The 24,210-nt window shown below is 42.2% G+C and overlaps 1 protein-coding gene and 1 long non-coding RNA gene across 2 annotated transcripts in view; one reads left to right on the plus strand and one right to left on the minus strand.

Moving 5' to 3' along the window:
• Positions 1–24,210, minus strand: part of SPMIP4 (sperm microtubule inner protein 4) — a 62,069-nt gene that overhangs the window by 13,156 nt on the left and 24,703 nt on the right. The window contains exons 3-5 of the mRNA XM_089673223.1: positions 16,875–16,946; positions 8,886–8,915; positions 2,923–3,098 (exon numbers count right to left, since the gene is read on the minus strand). Coding sequence (XP_089529349.1) covers positions 2,923–3,098; positions 8,886–8,915; positions 16,875–16,946 — 278 coding nt within the window. The remainder of the gene's footprint in view (positions 1–2,922; positions 3,099–8,885; positions 8,916–16,874; positions 16,947–24,210) is intronic.
• On the plus strand, positions 2,943–21,045 carry LOC149465980 (uncharacterized). The gene is made up of 3 exons (XR_016312200.1): positions 2,943–3,055; positions 16,877–16,966; positions 20,696–21,045. It is a non-coding gene; the product is annotated as an uncharacterized LOC149465980 (long non-coding RNA).

Raw genomic sequence — 24,210 nt, forward strand, 5'->3', positions numbered from 1 at the left:
CACAATCTATTCTCTGAAACAGATCTACATAATGGTTGTAAAATTAAACTGGCACTGTCTGTTTTGGCCAGCAGTATTTTGACAAACTGTTGCTGAATACTATTTCAAGAAAGTACTTACTGATTTTATTCACTTGTATTATATCCACAATATCTTTTATGTGTTTACTGATATAAAGATTTTTCTAGGCTTGCCTTTTTCACCAGATTGATATACTTATCAGCCAAACAGCACCTTTACCAATCATGATCTGGTCAGGCATATTAGCAGCTTCTGGAGCTAGTAGGCTAGATGTGTGCTAGCCAAAGCGTGGAAGTCTAGTTTTACTGGCTTAGTGCAACAATGTCATACTCTATATACACCCTAGATAATTGCAGAAAACACATTTTGTAAAACATATTCTATTTTATGATTTTTAATTCCTGGTTACAGATTCATTACATGTTTACAAGTAAAAGTTAAAGGTGGATCTCAACTTGGGAGCCCTTTAATCAGTAAATGATGCCATTTTAATGCCAGATTCAGTTAAACTTTATTTTCTATCTTTGTTTTGGATAGAGGGTTGAAAGAGTAGAACATCTTCCACGTTTCTCTTGCCTTCAGTCATGCAAATGGGAGCCTTTCCTCTCAGTTTTCTGTTCCTGTGAAACTAGGGGAATGGACGTCCATCAGTAACCTGGGCTATAACTCTTGCCACTAGCCAAAAATATTTTGGTTAAAGTCAGGGTTTAAAGCACATTGGATTAATTTTAATTTATGCAAAACACAGTATGCCCATGGCAAAAACATGCATTGATCTTGTGAAGGTGTCTAAGCACATGACTTGACTTATCCAGATTCCGAAAAGAAGACTTCTGACCTTTTCACTTCTTCCTAGTCAGAAACTAAATGTGCTGTATACACAGAACTAGTACCATGTGCACAAACATGACCAGGAAACTGCAGTATATTGAAAGTTAGTTTATATGTGTACTTATATAAAGCTTTTACTAAGGAAAACATGGGTGCTGCGTTAGCTGACCATCTAAAAATACTAGCTGCCTGGCCTCCACTGTCTTTGTGTGTTGTGGAGATAGGGGAGGAACATTGTATATAAAGGTTTTGAACCTTCTATCCCATTAAAGGACAATATTTGTGTTGGTAAATAACAATTATTAACCATAATCAACATACTTTGGTAGTTGAAATGCACCCCTTTCTTGAGGGATTTATGTAAATTAATTTGTAAAAGATCAGATTTGTGGTTCTGGATGAGTGGTTCTGGAAGAGATGTCATGAGATGTTGTGAGATGTCATGTGTAGCGCCACTCTAGATAGCCAGGGGGAGCTAATTACATTTGTTGTTTTCTTAGTTAGAAAGACTGAGCAGCAGCCTGGGAATAGTCAGCAAGGTCAAATTTGGGTCAGGCCTGAGAGGATGTGCAGATCAGTTCTTTATACTTCACCCTGCTCTAGAATCCTGGAGAAAATTCTAGAAGCAGTGGGCAGGGATGAGTAGGGGCTCATCTGCATACATCCCCTATCCTGACCATTCCCCAGCCAGGAGGCTTGGCATGGGGTCACGACAACCCTTAAAGCAGAGCTTCCACCCAAAACTGGAAGCTACACTTTTCTGCCTTCCCCCCCCTTTTCTGTCATATTTGGCATCTATTGGGGGGGGAGTGGGTACCTGGTTTGACAAGTACCCGCTCCCACTTTCGGCTCAGTTCACCGCAGCGAACTAAGGTGGAAGCTCTGCGCCATCCGCAGCCTTCTGGTACACTTCCAATGTCCCAAACGACTGTGGCCCATTCACAAAGCGCAGCACGCTTCGTGCATGCGCAATAGGAAAAAATAGGTGAAGCCTACAGGCTGGGACCTGAACAGGAGGATCGCTCAGCCTCATCAATCCCTTGAAGAAGGACTACCTGTGGCAGCCAGCCCAGCAGAAGGTCTGAAGGCAGCCACCTACCTAAACCAGCTCACAGAAAAGAGACTGAGAGTAATCCTACACACACTGGGCCAGCTAAGGGGAAAAGAGCATTCTGGTGGTAAACCTGACTAGTTCATCTTAAAGTGGCAGGCACTGGTTCCCCTTACCCAGGGATTCCCCCAAACAGCTGAGTATTTATCTGGGATCTGAGGTGATATACCAGGAGAGGCTGCAGAGCTCTCCCAGAAGGTATAAATATTTGTCTGACATCAGAAGAGGGAGAGGGTGCCCAGAAGGTGACTGGGGAGAAGATAAATTAGGGAGGACTGTTCAGCAGGGTAATTCTCCTGGAGCTACTGCTTTTGGGAAGCAGCCCGTGTGTATTTCTGAGGAAAGTTGCTGTTGCGCATCAACGTGTGCTTTGCTGAGGGCACAATGGAAGTTTGCCTAATGTTGCTGGAGGGTATCACCTGTGGAGGCTGGCCCAGAGAAGGATCCTGTTCTCCCTCAATGGAGACTGTTGCATGGAGGCTGGGTGGCGGACAGTTGTCGTTGGACATTGTGAGTGGGACCTAATCTAAGATTCCAGGTGTGCTTGTGCTATGGGCGAGTGAGTGCGAAAAGTTGCTACATGGACTGGGGCTACTCATATAGAATCTCAGATTAGATGGCTATTTCTTCTACTTTCAACAAAGGCTGTTGTTCAAGGATTTTTTGCTCAAGAATCTGTCCACCTGTATCAGTTTTGCATTTTTTGGTTATCCTGCACCCTCATACCTCTCTCCTGTTTGAAGCACTTCAATAAATTTACAAAAGACATCCCCCTGGACTGAGCCTCTGTTTATTGGTGCGCTTGGAACTAGTGTCGGGCCCGGCGGCCTCTGAACAAGTAAGGGAGATCTGGGTCCCTCTGGGGGTAAGTGCCATTTTATGAATGATCTATAGAGTCTACACATGCTAAAATATAATGCAACAACAAAAACAGTGCTTCTACCTGGTGTAAGACATACCTTTTGTTTTCTTTAGGACAGTTGTAGGATGCCCACATGCTGGTGTCTGTGGGTGGAGTGGAGTACTCCAGTGCCCAGGTTCATCTGCTGGTCTGAAGCTTGGAAACATGGCAAACTTAGATATGTGAGAATGGTATGGATGTTCTTCTGGGAAATCAGCTTGTATTTGTTTCCCACTATGTTAAAAATACAATATACTATTATGAAAGGTGAGGGATAAAATATCTCTATAAGCAGATCACTCATTGATATACCTAGATCAGGGGTGCTCAACCTGTGTCTCATGGTCAACACGGAGCCCTCTGATGTGGCCGACGACCTCATGCTTTAGGATGGGTTGCCAACCCGCGATCCCAGAGCATCAGAGTGCATGGAGCCAGCACCGGCAGTGAAGGAGGCAAGCAGCTGCAGGGGGATTATTAGGTTGCTTTCACACTGATCGGCAACCTGAGACTTTCCTGCAGGTTAGCTGCACTGAGCCATACACTTCCATTATATATCACATGTTCGTTGTGCTTTCTGAAAGCACACCAAAACTCCTGAATGCAGCACTTTTGGTGCGCTTTCAGAAAGTGTACCACACCTGTAAGATATAATAGAAGTCTATGGCAAATAGCCGCTAACCCGCAGAGAAGCTGCAGGTCCACTGCTCTGCACCTGTGGTGTGGGTAAACTGCAGAGTGCATCAGTGTGAAAGCAGCCTTATAGGGGGATCAGGACAGTAAGGACTCATTTACATTTGCTGTTTGGGGGGCAGTAAAACCCCATAGTTAAGACATGTTTTTACCCTCCCCCCCCCGAACTACTGGTGTAGCGACCCCACCAATTACTCCAGGGGGCCCATGCAGTCGAACCAATCCTCTCCATTTTCCTCCTGAAACTGCTGTAAGCTAGCTTCTCCTCTCCCTCCCACTGGCATGCAACAGCTGCAGGAGAAAAATGTTCATTATGCTTTTAAAAAAAAATAATTCTTACTTCATAACAATTTAATTTCATTGTGGCTTGTGACCGGTTACCAAACCACTTAAGTGACCCTCACCCTTCAAAAGGTTGAGCACCCCTGACCTGAGTGCAACAATTACTTCCCTGTCATTATTTACACTAGAAGATTGGTTAGAGATCATTTATTTTCTTTATTGCAAGGATGGTTTGAGAGACATGGCTAGAAGAAGAAAGATTTGTGGGGACTTGCCACTAAATGTATTGTAAATGACTTACCTTCCTAAATACTTATATTTGTTAAGGTATCTATGGCCAAGATTTCTTTTGTAAATTTGGGATTTACAACACAGCACAAAGTTTAAAGCCATATAGACCCATGCTTCTTATCTCTTGAAAAAATTACTTTATGATGTTTGAATAGAAAAGGCTGAGCCAAGCCTCGCTATCCATACAGTTTGAAGTTTTCTTCAGAAAGCAGTCTGCAAATATTTCTTTCTTTAAGCAAGACACACAGTATGAGGTCAGAGTAATTATCCGAAATTTACAGCACAGCTGATACATTATCTCAATTTAAATTCCTACAATATTCCTACAATATTTACACTAAACGGTGAAGAAATGATGTAAAATTAGGTTTATTTGCAGACTCAATTTACTGAACATGTGAGTCGTTATCTTCTAGTTTCTTCCATGTTTTCTGTAACTGTCTGGTGATCAATGTTAATAGAGACAAAGCCACAGATTCCTCACATTCAACTAAAATAGATTTGTGGAACTCACCATTAGTAACTCTATAAGGAGCTCAGATTAGTGCATATTGCAGAGATTGCCCTTAGAGATCCCACACTTCTGACCCCTGTAAAATCACAGTAATGGGTCTTGGTGCTCCTGGCAAGTAAGTGTTCAATACAGCAATCCAAGAAAGCAAAATCCAGTGCACTCACGGCATGTAACTCTTCTTTAATCATAAATTCCAAAGAAATTGGAAAGAGACATTAAGAAATGTTTTTGGCTTAATGTGTTTTAATTGTTTCTAGCCTTTGGAATTTATGCATAAATAAAGTGACATCTCATGAGTGCCCTTGTGTTTTCTTGGATTGTGTGTGGGTGTTTGGATGTTGACTGTTCCAAGTGACTGTAAGCCCAACAGGTTCTTCTGGACTGCACTAGGCACCGTGGACGTGGTCACTCGTCCTACACATGGACTTCCTTTGCTGTGTCATGCTCATCAATGCCCCCGGAACAAAGCGAGCAACCTTTCTGGGAAAGTCAATCTTAAGGGGGTCCTTCAACTTAGAGATGGCTGTACACTGTATAAACTGAGTGAATGAACTGGACTCCAGTTACCTCTCTGGTCCCTTGTCAATGCACATCTTGCCTGCAACTGCTTGCACTTAGGAAGGACGCCCTGAGCCTATGCCCACTCCACCCATCCAGCATCTCTCTGTTACCTCACTCCCAATGACAGAATGGGGTAATGCTGTGCACCCAGCGAGGATCTTATGTTTGCACTTCTCTCCCAAACCTGGCAGCCAGGCCCAGTGCCTCCATAATGCTGATCTGCTCCCATTGCTATGTGAGATGGATTTCTGGGGATGGGAGTCCCAGAGGCAACCCCTTGCTACCGGAGTATTCCTCGCCTGGCACAGGTACCATGCCCCACAACAGGCTGCTTATGCTGCTCACTATACCTCCTTTACCCTTGGCAACCACTTGCTTTAACTCAGTACCATGTTTAATCTTGCAGAGATGTCTTCATACTCCACTGTGCTTCAACTGACCCAAGCTACACATGAATTGTAGAGTACTGGTTACTTTCATACACCCCTTTGAAAAACTTCAGACCAGTCAGGGGAACATTTCAAGGCTTCACTGTAAACTTGGTATGACCATTACAACAGAGCAATACGTTATTTCCCTAACTAAACCTGATTCTAGGTGTGGTTGCCCCAGCATACCTGCACAGATAGAGCCCATATAGACACAGTCCATAGTGGCAGCATACCAGATGCTAGAGTCCCGATGAGGCTGTGTCTTCTTCTCAAACAGCAACTCTTTGGATCTTAAGGCTCGGCAAGACTCCTGGATCCTGACCCCTGTCCCTTTTTATAGTTGCACTGGAACAGTGGGTCAGAACCAAAAAGGCAACAAATTTAGACCGGGAATGAGGGCAAAGACATTAACCCCTTCCCTTTTGCTAGGGCAGCCATGCTAACCAGTTTACAGTTGGAAACCTGCTTACATACTAGATTTATCACATTTACCTTGAACTATGTATGCACAACTCAATGTGCACTAAAGATACAGTGGGGCAAAAAAGTATTTAGTCAGCCACCAATTGTGCAAGTTCTCCCACTTAAAAAGATGAGAGAGGCCTGTAATTGGCATCATAGGGAGACCTCAACTATGAGACACAAAATGAGAAAACAAATCCAGACAATCACATTGGCTGATTTGGAAAGAATTTATTTGCAAATTATGGTGGAAAATAAGTATTTGGTTACCTACAAACGAGCAAGATTTCTGGCTCTCACAGACCTGTACCTTCTTCTTTAAGAGGCTCCTCTGTCCTGCACTCATTACCTGTATCAATGGCACCTGTTTGAACTTGTTATCAGTATAAAAGGCACCTGTCCACAACCTCAAACAGTCACACTCCAAACTCCACTATGGTGAAGACCAAAGAGCCGTCGAAGGACACCAGAAACAAAATTGTAGACCAGCACCAGGCTGGGAAGACTGAATCTGCAATAGGCAAGCAGCTTGGTGTGAACAAATCAACTGTGGGAGCAATAATTAGAAAATGGAAGACATACAAGACCACTGATAATCTCCCTCGATCTGGGGCTCCACGCAAGATTTCACCCCGTGGGGTCAAAATGATCACAAGAACGGTGAGCAAAAATCCCAGGACCACACAGGGGGACCTAGTGAATGACCTGCAGAGAGCTGGGACCAACGTAACAAAGGCTACCCTCAGTAACACACTACGCCGCCAGGAACTCAGATCTTGCAGTGCCAGACGTGTCCCCCTGCTTAAGCCAGTACATGTCCGGGCCCGTCTGAAGTTTGCTAGAGAGCATTTGGATGATCCAGAAGAGGATTGGGAGAATGTCATATGGTCAGATCAAACCAAAATAGAACTGTTTGGTAGAAACACAACTCGTCATGTTTGGAGGAGAGAGAATGCTGAGTTGCATCCAAAGAACACCAGTTCCAGTTAAAGCACATCTTGTTCGTTTCATTTCAAATCCATTGTGGTGGTGTATAGAGCCAAAAATGTTAGAAATGTGTCGATGTCCCAATATTTATGGACCTGACTGTATAACAAAGTATTGAGATTAACTTTTCATATTCACCAAATACTTATTTTCCACCATAATTTGCAAATACATTCTTTCCAGATCAGCCAATGTGATTGTCTGGATTTGTTTTCTCATGTTGTCTCTCATAGTTGAGGTCTACCTATGATGCCAATTACAGGCCTCTCTCATCTTTGTAAGTGGGAGAACTTGTACAATTGGTGGCTGACTAAATACTTTTTTGCCCCACTGTATATCTAAAATGTGATTCAATTCTGGAATGCATGCAAGAATGATATTTAGGCATATTCTGTTTTACTCCTGTAAAGTGATCTTAATAGCATGGAAGTGAAAAGAAGCAATTGCAATATACAACCCTAGCTAAAAGTTTTGAGAATGACAGAAATATTAATTTACCTGCAAGGAAACATACAGCCATCATTGCTTTGCACAAAAAGGGATTCACAGGCAAGGATACTGTTTCTACTAAGATTGCACCTAAATCAACCATTTATCGGATCTTCAAGAATTTCAAGGAGAGAGTTTCAATTGTTGTGTAGAAGGCTTCAGGATGCCCAAGAAAGTCAAGCAACGGCCAGGACTGTCCCCTTATTTAGCTGCAGGATCGGGGCACCACCAGTGCAGAGCTTGCCCAGGAATGGCAGTGGGCAGGTGTGAGTGCATCTACACGCACAGTGAGGAGAAGACTTTTGTAGGATGGCTTGGTGTCAAGAAGGGCAGCAAAGAAGTCACTTTTCTCCAGGAAAAATATCAGTAACAGACTGATATTCTGCAAAAGGTACAGGGATTGGACTGCTGAGGACTGGGGTAAAGTCACTTTACCCCCTTACTGACTGTTTGGGGCATCCGGAAGAAACCTTGTCCGGAGAGGAAAAGGTGAATGCGACCATCAGTCCTGTGTCATGCCAACAGTAAAGCATCCTGAGACCATTCATGTGTGGGGTTGCTTCTCAGCCAAGGGAGTGGGCTCACTCACAATTTTGCCTGAGAACACAGTCATGAATAGAGAGTGGTACAAAAACATCCTCCAGGAGCAACTTCTCTCAACCATCAAAGAACAGTTTGGTGACGAACAATGCCAGCATGATGGAGCACCTTGCTATAAGACGGAAGTGATTACTAAGTGGCTTGGGCAACAAAACATCGAAATTTTGGGTTCATGGCCAGAAAACTCCACAGACCTTAATCCCATTAAGAACTTATGGTCAATCCTTAAGAGGCGGGTGAACAAAAAAATCCTACAAATTCTTACGAACTCCAAACATTGGTTATGCAAGAATGGGCTGCCATCAGTCAGGATGTGGTTCAGAAGTTGATTGACAGCATGCCAGGGCAAATTGCAGAGATCTTGAAAAAGAAGGGTCAACACTGCAACTATTGAATCTGCATAAACTTAAAGTAATTATCAATAAAAGCCTTTGACACTTATGAAATGCTTGTAATTATATTTCAGTGTACCATAGTAACATCTGACAAAAAGATCTAAAAACACTGAAGCAGTAGACTTTGTGAAAATTAATATTTGTGTCATTCTCAAAACATTTGGCCAGGGCTGTAGGCCTAAACTATAAACAATACCTTTCCCAAATACAAACTAGTCCATGAGCAGACTGTTGTGTGTTGGTAAGTTCTAGTGTTCACACCATCAGCATTTTGCAACTTCCACATCTACATTTAAATGTTCAAATGTTGACTAACCTGAGAGAAGCAGCAGGAGGTTTTGGATACCTAAAATATAAAAAAGCCAATTTAATTATTTAGCTGTTTTGGCAGTATATAACTCTCTAGTATGTACAGTATATAGTTATTTATCTATCGTTTAGTGCCAGTTCACATATATGCAGATTGGATGCGGTTTGAGCCACATCCAATCCGCATGACACGTGAAATAACATTGCTTCCTATGGTGCCCCAGATATGTCCAGTGCACTGGTGGATTCAGTACGAGTTCAGTGATGTTTGTAAAAGAATCCTGTACGATTTATGAGCAGTGAGGTCCAGTTCAGGTGTGGATTACAGACTATAGACTTCCATGGGAACCGTTCCTAAACCGCATATGTGTGAACAGGATAAAAAAATCCTGACCTAATCCTGTCCTGAACCTGATGTAAACCTGACATTAACCGCTGAACAACTATTGTGAAACCTGAGCTTCAATCCGCACCGCATATGTGGAATCAGCTCTCATAGTGGAATTTGAGGCCAAAAAGGGCTAACAGGTGGGAATTGTAATGAAGAAGGGACATGCTTTGTCTGTGTTCAATTAAAGTTACTTACCTGCCTGTTCGCCCTCTTGCAGTAAGCTGCGCACCTGCAGCTCACTGTACAAATTTGGGAAGTGGACAGAACAGTTGCTGAATTTGACCCATTTAAGTGCATGGGGCCATGCCACAACCATCCTGCAACCATATGTAGTGCGGTTGTGGTATGGTGGTTCAACCTTTTTTATGGTTAAAACAGTCAAACAGGGTGGCAGGGGCTGCCGCATGCGAAAATGAGCCCTAATTCTGTTATTAATGTTACTGTTGTAATGTGTTAATTTTATTATTCACCTTCACTCAAGACAGAAACAGTAACTACTGTCTATAAAAAGTGTTAAGTATGAACAAGAAAACAGACATTCATAACATTCCATGCATGTTGCAACTATCTGCACTGCTGTAGATTACATTGCTTGATAATCAGTTTTTACATAAGAATCATCATCTTATGCATATCTTAAAGTGTTACTAAACCCGGGACCCTGCATTCACTATATCTGGTCTCCCACAGTACACACAACATGGAAATGCAATTATTTTAGTAAATATAAACTGCTAAATACCTTTTCTTATCACCAGTTAGAGCAGTCTTGTAATTTCAGCAGAGCACTGGTTAAAGCTTTTCTTTCTGCTCTAGGAGGATGAAAAGCCCCTGACCCTTTGTCTGGATAGTGCTGATTGGCCCTGTGCTGATCACATGTACTCTCCCAAAAAAAAACAAAAAAACTACACACTAAACTGAGCATGTGGCTATGAGTTCAGTCTGTTTTATCAGGAGATAAGACGTGGACATTTGAACAAGAGGAGGGGCAGAGAAGAAATGATCAAACTGTCTTTTTACACAATGCAGAGGATTAACCCCTTAGGTTCCACAGTGAGTATAACAAGCATGCTTTACTGCATATACAGACTGATTTTACTGTTGTGAGTTTAGTAACACTTTAAACATAGTTACATAGTTAGTCTGGCTGAAAAAAGACAAAAAAGTCTATCTAGTTCAACCATAAAAAAAAGTTATAATTCTATACACATAGGTGATCCAGAGGAAGGCAAAAAAAAAAAAACAGCAAAGAATGATCCAATTTACTCCTTCTGGGGAGAAAATTCTTCCCGATCCCTGAAAGGTAATTGGATATTCCCTGGATCAAATTTTACCTATAAATGTTAGTATCCAGTTATATTATGTGCATCTAGGAAATAATCCAGGCCTTTTTTAGAGCAATCTACTGAGCTGGCCAGAACCAGCTCTTGAGGGATTCTATTTCATATTTTCACAGATTTCACTGTGAAGAAACATTTCTGTATTTGTAGATTAAAGCTCTTTTCCTCCAGATGTAAAGAGTGCCCCCTTGTCCTTTGTTAAGACCTCAGGGTGAATAGCTCTACACAGAGTTCACTATATGATCCACTGATGTATTTATACAGTATCTCACAGAAGTGAGTACACCCCTCACATTTTTGTAAATATTTTATTATATCTTTTCATGTGACAACACTGAAGGAATGACACTTTGCTACAATGTAAAATAGTGAGTGTACAGGTTGTATAACAGTGTAAATTTGCTGTCCCCTCAAAATAACTCAACACACAGCCATTAATGTCTAAACTGCTGTGCGATACTGTACATGTTGATCATGTCCCTTCCTAATCCCCTCTTCTCAAGAGAGAATAAATTCAATTACTTTAATCTTTCCTCATAGCTGAGCTCCTCCATGCCTCTTATCAGTTTGGTTGCTCTTCTTTGCACTTTCTCCAGTTCCCCAATGTTCTTTTTGTGAGTTTGTCCCCAAAACTGAACTGCTTATTCCAGATGAGGTGTTACTAATGATTTGTACAGGGGTAATATGATCTCTCTCTGGGGTCTATACCTCTGTAATACAAGTGAGGATTTTGCTCACTTTTGAAACCGCAGCTTTGCATTGCATGCCATTATTAAGCTTGTGATCTACCAGAACTCCCAGATCGTTCTCCACCATTGATTCCCCCAGTTGTACCCCCCCCCCTAGTATGTATAATGCATGCATATTCTTAGCCCCCAAGTGCATAACCTTACATTTATCAACATTAAACCTCATTTGCCACATAGTTGCCCAATTAAACAGTGCATTGAGGTTGGCTTGTAAATTGAAGACATCCTGTAAGGACGTTATTCCACTGCACAGCTTGGTGTCATCTGCAAAGACTGAAATGGTATTTTTAATCCCAGACCCTATATTGTTTATAAATGTATTAAAAAGTAAGGGTTCCAACACTGAACCTTGGGATACACCACTGATGACCCCAGACCATTCAGAGTATGAATCATTAACCACTACTCTTTGAATACAATGCTTTAGCCCAGTGGTCGGCAAGCCGCGGCTCGCGAGCCACATGCGGCTCTTTACAAGCTTAAATGCGGCTCTTCTGTGTGCCGGGCGCCCGCTCCCCTCCCTCCCCTCCCTCCTCTCCCTCCCCTCCCTCCTCTCGGACGGGCGTGTGCCGGGCGGCCGCCCCCTCACCTCCCCTCCCCTCCCTCCTCTCGGACGGCCGCCCGCTCCCCTCCCTCCTCTCGGGTGGCCGCCCCAAAAGTCAGGACTCTGCAGCTGTCAGGATGTAGGCGGGGCAGCCAGGATGTAGGCGGGGCAGCGTGACGAACTCCTCTCCTCTCACAGTCCGCCCTGAAGACCAGAACGGCGCGGGAAGCACGGCGAGAGGAACGCGCGGAGCAAAGGTAAGTGAATTGACACAGGGGGGACTTACTATGGGGGATGAATTACTATATGGGGGACTTACTATATGGGGGGGACTTACTATATGGGGGATGAATTACTATATGGGGGACTTACTATATGGGGGGGGACTTACTATATGGGAGACTTACTATATGGGGGACTTACTATATGGGGGACTTACTATATGGGGGATGAATTACTATATGGGAGATGAATTACTATATGGGAGATGAATTACTATGGGGGGGATGAATTACTATGGGGGATGAATTACTATGGGGGATGAATTACTATATGGGGGATGAATTACTATATGGGGGATGAATTACTATGGGGGATGAATTACTATATGGGGGATGAATTACTATATGGGGGATGAATTACTATATGGGGGATGAATTACTATGGGGGATGAATTACTATATGGGGGATGAATTACTATATGGGGGATGAATTACTATATGGGGGATGAATTACTATGGGGGATGGATTACTATATGGGGGATGAATTACTATGGGGGATGAATTACTATGGGGGATGAATTACTATATGGGGGATGAATTACTATATGGGGGATGAATTACTATGGGGGATGAATTACTATGGGGGGGGATGAATTACTATATGGGGGATGAATTACTATGGGGGATGAATTACTATGGGGGGATGAATTACTATGGGGGATGAATTACTATATGGGGGATGAATTACTATGGGGGATGAATTAATATGGGGGATGAATTACTATGGGGGATGAATTACTATATGGGGGATGAATTGCTATATGGGGGATGAATTGCTATATGGGGGATGAATTACTATGGGGGATGAATTACTATATGGGGGATGAATTACTCTATGGGGGATGGATTACTATATGGGGGATGAATTACTATGGGGGATGAATTACTATATGGGAGATGTATTTTCAGTTTTAAAAATGTGGCTCTCAAAATAAATTTCAATCATGGTTTTGGCGAGATTTGGCTCAGTTGAAAAAAAAGGTTGCCCACCACTGCTTTAGCCAGTTTCCTATCCATTTACACAGTAATTTTCCAAGCCTGTAAACTTTACCTTACACATTAGCTGTGTGTGGGGAACTGTGTCAAACGCTTTTGCAAAATCCAAGTATACCATGTCCACCGCCACCCCTCTGTCCAAGGTTTTGCTCACCTCCTCATAAAAAGAAATCAGATTTGTTTGACAACTTCTATCTTTAATGAATCCATGCTGTCTGTTCCTTAAAATATTTTTTTCAAACAAGAACTCATCTATGTGGTCTTTTATTAAACTCTCCAGAGTCTTACAAATTATAGAAGTACAGTGGCTAAATGGTTAGCACTTCTGCCTGGCAGTACTAGGGTTGTTGGTTTGAATCTCAGCCATGGCAACACCTGCCTGGAGTTTGCATGTTCTCCTTGTGCCTGCGTGGGTTTCCTCCGGGTACTCTGGTTTCCTCCCACACTCCAAAGACATGCTGGTAGGTTAATTGGCTCCTGTCTAAATTGGCCCTAATATGTGTATGTATGAATGTGAGTTAGGGACCTTAGATTGTACGCCCCTTGAAGGTTAGGGACTGATGTGAATATACACTATTTATACGTAAAAACACTGCGTAAATTGACGGCGCTATATAAGTACCTGAAATAAATAAATAGAAGTTAAACTAACAGGTCTATAATTACTTGGTAAAGATTTTGATCCCTTTTTAAATATAGGGACCACATTGGCCTTATGCTAGTCCAGTGGTACTATGCCAGTCATTAGAGTCCCTAAAAATGAGAAACAATGACTTTGAAATGACAGAGCTCAATTCTTTAAGGACCCGTGGGTGTATGCCATCCGGTCCAGGTGCTTTATTCTGTCTAAATATTTTTGGATCATATCAATTATGAGCCAATGTGGATCATCTTGGCCTGTGTCAATACCATGCTCTTTATGGACATGAGCTCCCCCATGCTCCTTTGTATACACAGAGCTGAAAAAGGTATTTAATAAATTTGCCTTTTTATAGCTTTTTTAACTTTTTAAAATATTTTCTAGGTAGGAGGAAAAATTATTTACTCTGCAGGTAAATGTACACCAATGTGTACTGGGCTAAGTTAGGCTGTGATACAGGCGCAGAGCAATAGCAAGCTGAAATCCATTGTTCCCAACAGGCCCAGTTCATACAAATGCACTACAGCGGTGTCCTCTTGGCGGAAATAAAATGCATCACAGTGCTCTACAGGGCATGTTAAGGAAAGAAAAATAAACTATTTTGGATCCTACTGTAAAAAAAACCCCCAAAAGCATGCATATCAGCACAATGCAGGTTAACATACGCTAAATGCAACAGAAGTGGTGTAAATCCAGCTTCAAAATAAAAATCCTGTAAAAACTTTATTTAGTTTAATTTTAGTGATTTTTCTCCTTCACTGATGTGCGCTAATGAGGCTGCAGTGATGGGCACTGATAGGTGGCACTGATGGGCACTGATGTGGAGGCACTGGTAGTTTGCACTGATGGGCATTGACAGGCATCACTGATGGGCACTGAAAGGCAGCACTGATACATGACATTGATATATGGCACTGATAGGCAGCACTGATAGGCATCAGTGACTGGCACTGATTGGCGGCACTGACTGGCACTGATAGGCTGCACTGACTGGCATTGATAGGCGGCACTGACTGGCACTGATAGGCAGCACTGATTGACAGCACTGATAGGTGGCACTGATTGGCAGCACTGATAGGTGGCACTGACTGGCACTGATGGGTGACATTGAAAGGCAGCTCAGATAGGCACGGATATGTGGCATTGATGTGTACTGGTATGCATTGATATGTGGCATTGATGTGGCACTGATGGGCACTGGCACGTGGCACTGATGGGCACTGACAGGTGGGACTTCTGGGGCATGCGCAATGAGAATGGTAGGACGTCATATGACGTCCTATCATAACGAGAGAACCACCTTGCGCCCGTCATTGTACTATAGGGCGGGGGGAAGGTGGTTAAATAAGTCCCTGACCCTTTCCAAAAAATGCACCGAGTGAATATGCGGAGATGTAAAAGTGACCCATAGGAAATCATGTTAAACTGTACTGCATTTCTGCAAAACGCTGTGGAAAATGCTTAGGTGTGAACCTATGGTAAGGCTAGGTTCACATGTGTGCGATGCAGGAATGTACACAAACTTGTGCGTTCCTGCAATGCAAAATTATTTTCTTTTGCAGGCGTGTGGTGGTGCCATTAAATATTCCTGCTACTGTGTGCTCCGAATGATGCAATAAAGCTCATTGTAACAAAGTTCCAATTGTTTTGCTGCAGCATGATGGATAGAAAATGTTCTTGCACTTCTCTGATATGATTTTCATGCATAGAGCAGTTCTTCAAAATGAATTGGCTGCCCTAAACATGACATGCAGAAATCACTTGCACTGCAGCACCTGCATAGATGTAACTGGAACCTAAGGCATTGTCTGCTGTGGAAAATGAAACTGTGCTAAGAAAACAAACCTCTAACTTAGCTGTTATATGATCAAGAATAAGAAAGTATGTAAACCCCGATAATGAACTTTTCCTATTTGCCCCCTTATTTGCTCATTTCTGTTCCATAAACACAAAAACAATTGCTGATCCTCCCAGAAACCGTCCTATGCATTATGCAATATTATCAGGAAGTGGGTTAGGACTACAGAATACCCCCCATGTTATGGAAGAAATGAAAGGGAGTTGTTCTGTAATCCTAACACACTACTATATAGTATGATGAGTGAGCGTTGTTGCCATTGGACAAGAAATCTGTTACTGGCAGGATTACCAGGTATAAAAATGTAAAAAAAAGCCACATAAAAGAAATCCAAATCAGCTATAACATCTAATTACTGGTAAGCTGCAATATGATAAAATTTAAAAACACTTTTAGGCTCCATGCACATTAGCGTTTTTTTGAGCTCCTAGAAGCTATTAACAGCATATTTTTTTTCTGCTCCCAGGATGCTAAATAGTGTGTCCATGCACAATACTTTAGGCTATTAGCATTTTTTGAGCTTCAGTGTCTAGGAGCAGAAATGTTTTTTTTGTAGAGCTTTTTTGGAGCGTTTTTCCATCAGAAACAAAAATGTTAAATCCTTTTTTTCACTCCAAATGTACTATAAAAATGCTAATAAAATGCTAACATTCCTAAACGCTCCTAAAGGCCACTAAAAATTGCTTTTACCAGTGTTTTTTTGAGCTTAAAGTAAATGCTAGTGTGTATGGAGCCTAAATATCTGAGGGTCCTACATCACGGAACAGACCCCTTCTGTAAGTGTAGAACTTTTTAAAATGCTGTCAAAATCAATTATCCAATCTTGGTGGCTTTTAAAGGATTTTATCTCAGGATAGGAACCAGGTTAATCTCTTAACAGCAACTGTAATGCATCTAATTCACCTTTATGATGAGCATATATCATATCACCTTTCCCTTTTTACTGCCATTATATCAATGAGTAATGGTGCAAACCTTGAAACTGTTAATTCAAATCCCAGAGAACAACAGAAGAAAGGGTGTGTGGGGTGATTCCGGCCCCTTTGTAACTACAGAAAGGTCATTTTCTTTAGGTGTCCGGTCTTTTGTCCTTTCTTCATTGGTTAGACAAGGTACACTACTGCTCATTTCTGTTGTGATCCATATTGCTTACAAGTTATTATTTATATATAACTTACAAGCTATTATTTACTTACAGATCATCACTTTCACGAACTGCGCTTTTCTTCAGCTTTGTCAGATCATAGAACTGCTGTATTGGGAGGCCCCTGGACAACAGAGAAAGTTAGTGAGTATCATAGTTTGATAACTTTTATTTTAAGCATCTAAAGAACATTTCTGTTTACGAAGCAAACAATTTGAAAAGAAGTGACAGACATGCACAACATGTATGGTTAAAACCTATGTTCAGGTAAATTAAATAAAAAAAAAATCAGCACAAGGGATGGTACTGAAATTTAGGGTGAGGTGTCCCTTGTGCTAGTGCTGGCTGTCTTGGTAAGTTCTCAGCCTCCCCCCAAACCCCCACAGCCACAATTTTCTGGTGCTTCAGGTGTTAATATGAGCGCTGGACCTGCCATAGGCACTTGCCAAGAGTTCAGACTATGCCTTTTCTTTCCAGCCCCTTCCTCTATTCATGAAATCTGTACTATAGCATTCCAGCAATTAAAAGAGCTCTATGAAAAGAGGAGACAGACCTTTTACTCTTTCCATTGTCCTCCATTCATAGAGAGCTTTTCATTGATGGAAGCTATAGTACAGCTACAAATGGAGGGAGGCACAAAGGGCTGACATAGTTAACAATCTTGACAAGTGCCTATGGCTGGTCCAACACTGGTTTACGGCTGTAGGGATACAGGGGGTGGGGTGGGGGTGGGGGTATTTGGAAGGGAGGGTAGAGGAGTTCGGATTTCAACTATGACAGCAAGCACCAGCATAAGGGACACTTCATTTTACAGGTAACAACTGTCTATTGTGCTTATTATTTTTTCTTATTTACTTAACTTAGGCTTTAAAGTGTAAATGAAGGCTCAAGAACAAAAATAGTTCAGGAGGGAAATACTGGTACCCTGTTTCCCCGAAAATAAGACCCAGTGCTATTTTTGGGAATTGCTAAAGTATAAGACCTACCCCAAAAATAAGACCTAGTTGTGATCAGGGCTTTTTTTCAGCTGGAACATGGTGGAAAACCATTCCACTACTAGCCCTGCGCACACCCATATCTACTGTCTATTATAAACACAGAAGCGTGGCTGAAGTGACAGCACCATCCACTCCCACAGAACCTCCCTCCCTTTGTACTCACTGTGGGACAGGGAAGGAACAGATATCTGCGGGTGCAGTATGCAGTGTGTTTATGGGTGGGGAATCTCCTCCTGCAGCCTAATGCATGGAAGCCGATGCCCCAGGGGTGATCACCGGCCAGTGGGGAAGAGGCGGAGCAGTGAGTAAGTGTGCTTGGTGCACTGTGTGGGAAGATAGGACCCGAAACGGGAGTTACTATAGAGAGGGGCCAGATGCTGACAGCTGTGTTTTGCAAAGCTAGCTAACCATATGAGGGCAGTGGAAGGGGAGGGGGGATGTGCAAAGGTGAGCTGCAGTCAGGTGTTGCAGAGGTAAATTGAGTCAGGTGGGTTGCAGACAGGGTGCATAGGTGAGCTGCTTCTGGGGGTGGAGAGGTGAGCTGCGTTGCAACCCACCTTTGCACCCCCCAGCCACAGCTCAGCTCTGCACCCCCTGGCCACAGCTGAGCTCTTCACCCCCCAGCCACTGCTCACCTCTGCATCCCCTCTCTGCAACTCACCCCTGCACCCTGTCTGTGGCTTATATCTGCACCCTGTCTGAAACTCACCTGTCAAGTCACCCCTGCAACACCTGACTGCAGCTCACAACTGTCATCAGTCGCCCCTCTCCATAGTAACCCTCATTCACAACTGCCTGCAGCTCACCTCTGCACCCTCTGTCCACACCTGAACATTTAAAAAATAAGACGTACCCCGAAAATAAGACCTAGTGTGTTTTTTTGAGCCAAAAAAAATATGACAGTGTCTTATTTACGGGAAACATGCAACAAAAACTGTAGTTCTATAACGAATTGTGAATATACCATAAAATTGTATTCTCAAATCACATGACAATCCTGGTGCTCGCTTCCTAATTCAAAAGTTCCAGCCTGGGAGAAGGGGTCGCTGCTGGTCTCTAGTTTGTAACGTGATATAGGGCTCAATTCACAAAGCAATATCGTTAACAAAAAGGGGGCCCCTAGATTTCAACTTGTTCATTTTTGATCAATGACATCACCCAGGTGATCTGCTCCTACTGTATGTATACTTCAGTGGCGTAGACCCAGAGATGTCATTAGGCATGAGGAAAGTGATGGGATTGGTCATATAATGGCAGGCATTGGGTTTTTTCTTTCGGTCAGGACAGCAGCTGTTGTTCATTGCAATTGATGTGGCCTGCATCACTAGACAGTGTGACTGACGATGTACTGTACATGGGGCATTTTTAATTTCTTTTCTTTAAATAAAAGTCTTGTCAAACATTTGGGTGTGTTTATTTTTAAGGTACATTCTATTTTTTTTTTTAATGGGTAGGGGTACTAAGTACCACTTACTCAATCAAATGGGGGAATATTCCAATAAGCCTCTCGCCTGCAGACCCTGACCACCACCAGGCCAGGGTTGTGGGGAATAGGCCCTGTTCATATCAACACAGGGACAAGGTACCCCCCTATTTTGAGGGCATGTTACCTGGTGTGGTTCAGGCTGGGGGGGGGGGCACAGACTTGTCTCCCCTGTTTCTAGCCTGCCAGGTGGCATGTTTAAGTACGGGTCTGGTATGAAATTTGGGGGTGACATCATTTTTTTTTTTTTTGCGTTGGATTCCCCTTAAAATTTAAACCAGACCCAAAGGGCCTGGTATTGATTGTGGGGGGTCCCCAACACTATTGTTTACATTCACTTGTCAGCCAGGAATGGACAACTGACAGCTGAATGAGGAGGGCAGGGATTAGTCACTGGTTGTTAGGCCATCGGCAGGTGCCAGCTCCATGACAAACAAAATCTTTCAGCTGGAACTGTCACAGTTAACACGTTTACCATATCCACTGTGTGGTGTCTGGGAAAAAAACATACACAATAGGCATCTAGTCACTTGGATTCCCAGAGCCCTAAAAGTGGTGAAGGGATTGATCTACACGAAGCACCAGGCCTGACAATCACCCCTTCAGTCTTGCACAGTTGTACAGGCTCCTCTCTTGTACAGAAATTACTTAGTCTGATTTCGCTGCACACTGAACTTCTCATAGAGTGCATTTGAAGCTGCAGCAAGTTCTTTAGAGCCTGCCTCATTTCCAGGATGGAGGACATCTAACACCTAGTCCTTTCCTTCCCAGTCTTACTGTCCCTGGTTCACCCCTTTTACTCCATGAATTTCAATCATGGAGGCTCAGCATCACATGTGGGTGTTACTTAGGCTTAGGAATGCCTACTACTCTAAGTTGACATCCAACCATCAAGGCATTTTGATGTTTGCATAACTCCTCCCAAGAGCCAGCCCACTACTTGCAGCAGGGCTGAGAGCTCTTGAGAGGAGTACAGAAGTAGGATGCTGTGATATTTTTTGGCTAAGTACAGCACACTGCTGGCCCCTTCCACCAGCATAATCTGTTTGAATAGAGAAGAACAGAGATGCAGTGATGACATCACTGGGTCTAAAATAGGGTTATTCATTTATTATATTTTTTAGCATGTTGATAAGCAAGGGAGAGATGGAGGAACCAGGGAAGGCAAAATATAAGCAGATTAACCACTTGTCTACCAGCACCATTTATAAACAATGGCTAGCAGACAAGGATTTTAGAAACACTCCCAGCTATGAATTTTATATGAATGTTTGTTCACAAGTCTAATGAATGTACTGGGTTAAAATCTTTCTTGCTTTAACCCTTTTACTGCCACCAATGTATTTCATACTTCATTGGCAGTATGGGATTTTCAATATGTATGTTTCACAGGCTGACTGTTGGCTTTCTGATGAACTGAGCACTTTCACTGACTGCTGAAAGTGGGCCCCTCCATGTGACCACCCACTGTGATTCTTGGGCTTCGCTGTTCCACCTGTGGGCCTGGGACCTGCATGGCTGGTGCTGATGAGTGGAGGAATGGCGGACCAGCTGGTCTCCTCTAGCTACCAAGAACTTGGAAATGACATATACTGGTGTAGCCTCACTTGTTTCAGTTGTCGCTTTCCCTGGTCAGCATGGCCAATATGGTCTACTAGGTCCCTGATGCCTCAAAGAGAACTTGTCACAAAGACATATCAAAAAATAAAGTTAGATCCTCCCCCCCAAATTTTTTTTTAGCATGCCCCAAATTTATTTGGTATAACCTAATCTCTTATATTTTGCCAAATTGCATATTATATTGTTTTGTGTGACCTAAAATGAACTTTCGTGCTTTTTTTACTGAGAATTTGCTCTTGATAAACTGTTACATAATTATCATGTGACATAAAAAATTTGAACTACCATTATTTTATTCTCTAGGGATTCTACTTTCAGAAATTAAAATATAACCTTATCAAAATATAATCTAAACACAAAAAATGCAAAAACGTCTCTAGCAGCTAAAGAGTCAAATGAGCTCTTTGATCAAAGATTCCCAGAGGAAAATATGTGCAGTTTTATTATGAGTCATGAAGTCTTGGTTTGATAAAGGAGGAGATTTGAGAAGATATCAAGCCCTACCCTGGGGCTAGTGGAACTATCAATCTGAGACCTCCAGCATCACCCTATTGTGACCATTTCAGCAATAAGTGAACAGTGAACATTACACGTATGCTTTATTACTACATAGAGTGATAACATGACAGTGTGATTTGCATTTACAGGTTTATTTGCTTAGAAGTTCCAAAGTCAAAGGGTGTGTATGAAGGAGCTTGCAAGATTTGACTTATTTCATCTAGTGTTTACCACTAGATGTTTTAGCCATTATTTTACACAGTAATGTATTGACTAAATTGCATACTTGTTTTTTGGCAAGTATGTTGAAGGGTCTTATCTATGTGGTCATCTCTAGCAGTATTTGAAAGTCCAGTGTGCTGTAAGATCTTCATCGTGTGCAAGTCTAGAGAATTATTGGTTTACAGAATGGTTAAAAAAACAACTGGAAAAAAAAATTAAGTACACAACATTCCTAATAATATACTATTCCAAAATTAAAACTTCATTACAGTTACCATCTACCCATAGCATACATTTATAAGCTGAATTCCAGGTATGGATATTTTTGTGTAGTTTCTGTATATTGGTTCAGCTTCGAGCAAAGTAACTATGCATATACCATACCTGTGTGATCCCTGGAGAAGCTGGAAATCACACAGAACAGCAGAGAGGCATGTGGCTTGGCATGCTGAAAATATACAATGAAATTCCATTGTATATGGCAGCTTTAGATTTGACTTGGTACATATAACATGTTGGTTTTACATGGAAGAAGAGGTTCAAGAAACATACTTGTGAAGTGCTTATTTATACAGTCAAGCATGTGATTTTGGCTATTTTTGCTATAATAGAGACTACATTGTTTGTTCTCTAAAGTGGATATATACTGTATTTGTAAAATTAATTGTTAAATGTTCAAAATCTTACATTGCAGCAAATTCTCAGACATCTGCTGCTCTGGCATCATCTAGTGGCAGATATTTGGAAGTGCAGTTATGCTAAAATTTCAACAGCAATATTTTATAAGAAATATGCTGCCCTCCAGTGGTCCAATGTGAAAACGTTTAATTTCTACCAAAACAGATGCTTGAGGTGATTGTTTTAGTTCTGAAAGGAAAATTCAAATCCATTCAGGAAAGAAAAACTTTTGAACTAAGAATGATAATTCTATTTGACACAAGAGATAACAGCCTTAATTTGGACATGGGATTCCTCACTCATTATCCAACAGTTTTATGACTATTAGCTAGCTTGACTCCCTCTCTGTGAGTGTAGTATTCCCTCCCCCCTCCTTTTGCTGTATCTTATCTGTAGCCTTTTTTTTTTCTTTCATCCCTTCTAACATTCTGCTTAAACTTTGTGATTTGTAATAGTACTGCTTGGACTTTGAAGAAGGGGACATACTTGTCCTCAAAATTGTATGTTAGTGCAAATAAAAAAAGTATCATGGACAGTACTCAATTGTACCAAAACAGATCAAATCAATTTTCAAATATATATAGTTTTAAAATACAAATGAAGATGCATATATGAAGTAGGGACCACCCAGTATAACTGTCATATTTACATCCTATATAGGCAGTTTATAGGAATAACGAGAGAGGATGAGATTGTCACCTATTTTTCTGTGTTTACTATGATAAGAAATGCATATAACGAATGAAAGACCTCTCCAGGGTGACTTGGTTAAAGCTGGCCATAGATGGATCAAAATTCGGCCCATTCAGAAGGGACTGGCTGAATTTCACTCTTTGTGTGGCCACTGCTGCTCAAAAGAATATAATTTACCAACTGACTTTTATTAAAGGGATCTGTTGGATAAAAGCTACTTGATCAGTGGCTGCAGTGCAGATCTGTGTATTTTGACAGTGGGGAAGTCCCCTGCTGTTAGACTACAATAGTGCCATGGGGAGGATCAACCTCAATTGTGTGGATGGGGGAATCAGTTCAGTTTCTTTCAGCCAGCTGGCCGAATAAAAAAAACAAAGCACTGAGCCATGTGTGGCCAGCTTTAGTTTAGATGTGTGATGATGGATTTTTCTCCAGATGCATTTGACAGGTGGTTAAGAGGTGTTTAACAGGGGGTAAGGAGGCATTAAGGATTTAAATGCTAAATCACTATGCTGCAACCATGTGCATTACATGCAGTTGCAGGATGGTGTTGGCCTCATTCAGTTGAATAGATTGTATTTGGCAGTGGTACTGTCTGCCAAATGTGACAGGGGGTATAATTTGTGCTGTGGTTGCAAAGCATCATAGCTATGGCATGTGTAGGTGACCCTGTCTAGCTGCCTTTGTGTCTGTAATAGGGATTCAACTAACTATCTCCTGCTGTGTGTACCTTCTCATTATAACCTCGGTTACATACTGTATGTAACCAGGTGCCAGCTGCAATAATATGAATGCAGTGGACATTACCTTCATTGCTGCAGGCTGTTCCAGTTCTCCCTCTAGTGCTGCACTCAGACTACTTGCATCATATTCCTGAGCCCAGAAGCAAAAGACAGTGGGACTTGTAGTCCTGTGTTCACCCATAACTGGATTCATGAGTCTTTCTTAGGCCCCTTTCAGACGGGATGGACCCATCATTGGATCTGCCTGCTCCGTGGGTGATCTCTGCTGATCCCCACTGAGCAGGTGGATGACAGGTCTGTATCTGCTTCGCTGCTAGAGAGCGTACACAGACCTCTGTCTTCTATGAAGCAGTTGAATGGAAATGGACTGCCTGTCCATTTCCATCCAATTGCCATCCGATCTGCCAGACAGATGGGGACGGATTCCCATCTGTCTGTTATTGGTGTACAGGA

Source organism: Staurois parvus, unplaced genomic scaffold (genome assembly GCF_062004578.1).
Source record: "Staurois parvus isolate SC_StPar_1 unplaced genomic scaffold, SC_StPar_1.0 ptg000136l, whole genome shotgun sequence".
Taxonomy (NCBI): Eukaryota; Metazoa; Chordata; class Amphibia; order Anura; family Ranidae; genus Staurois; species Staurois parvus.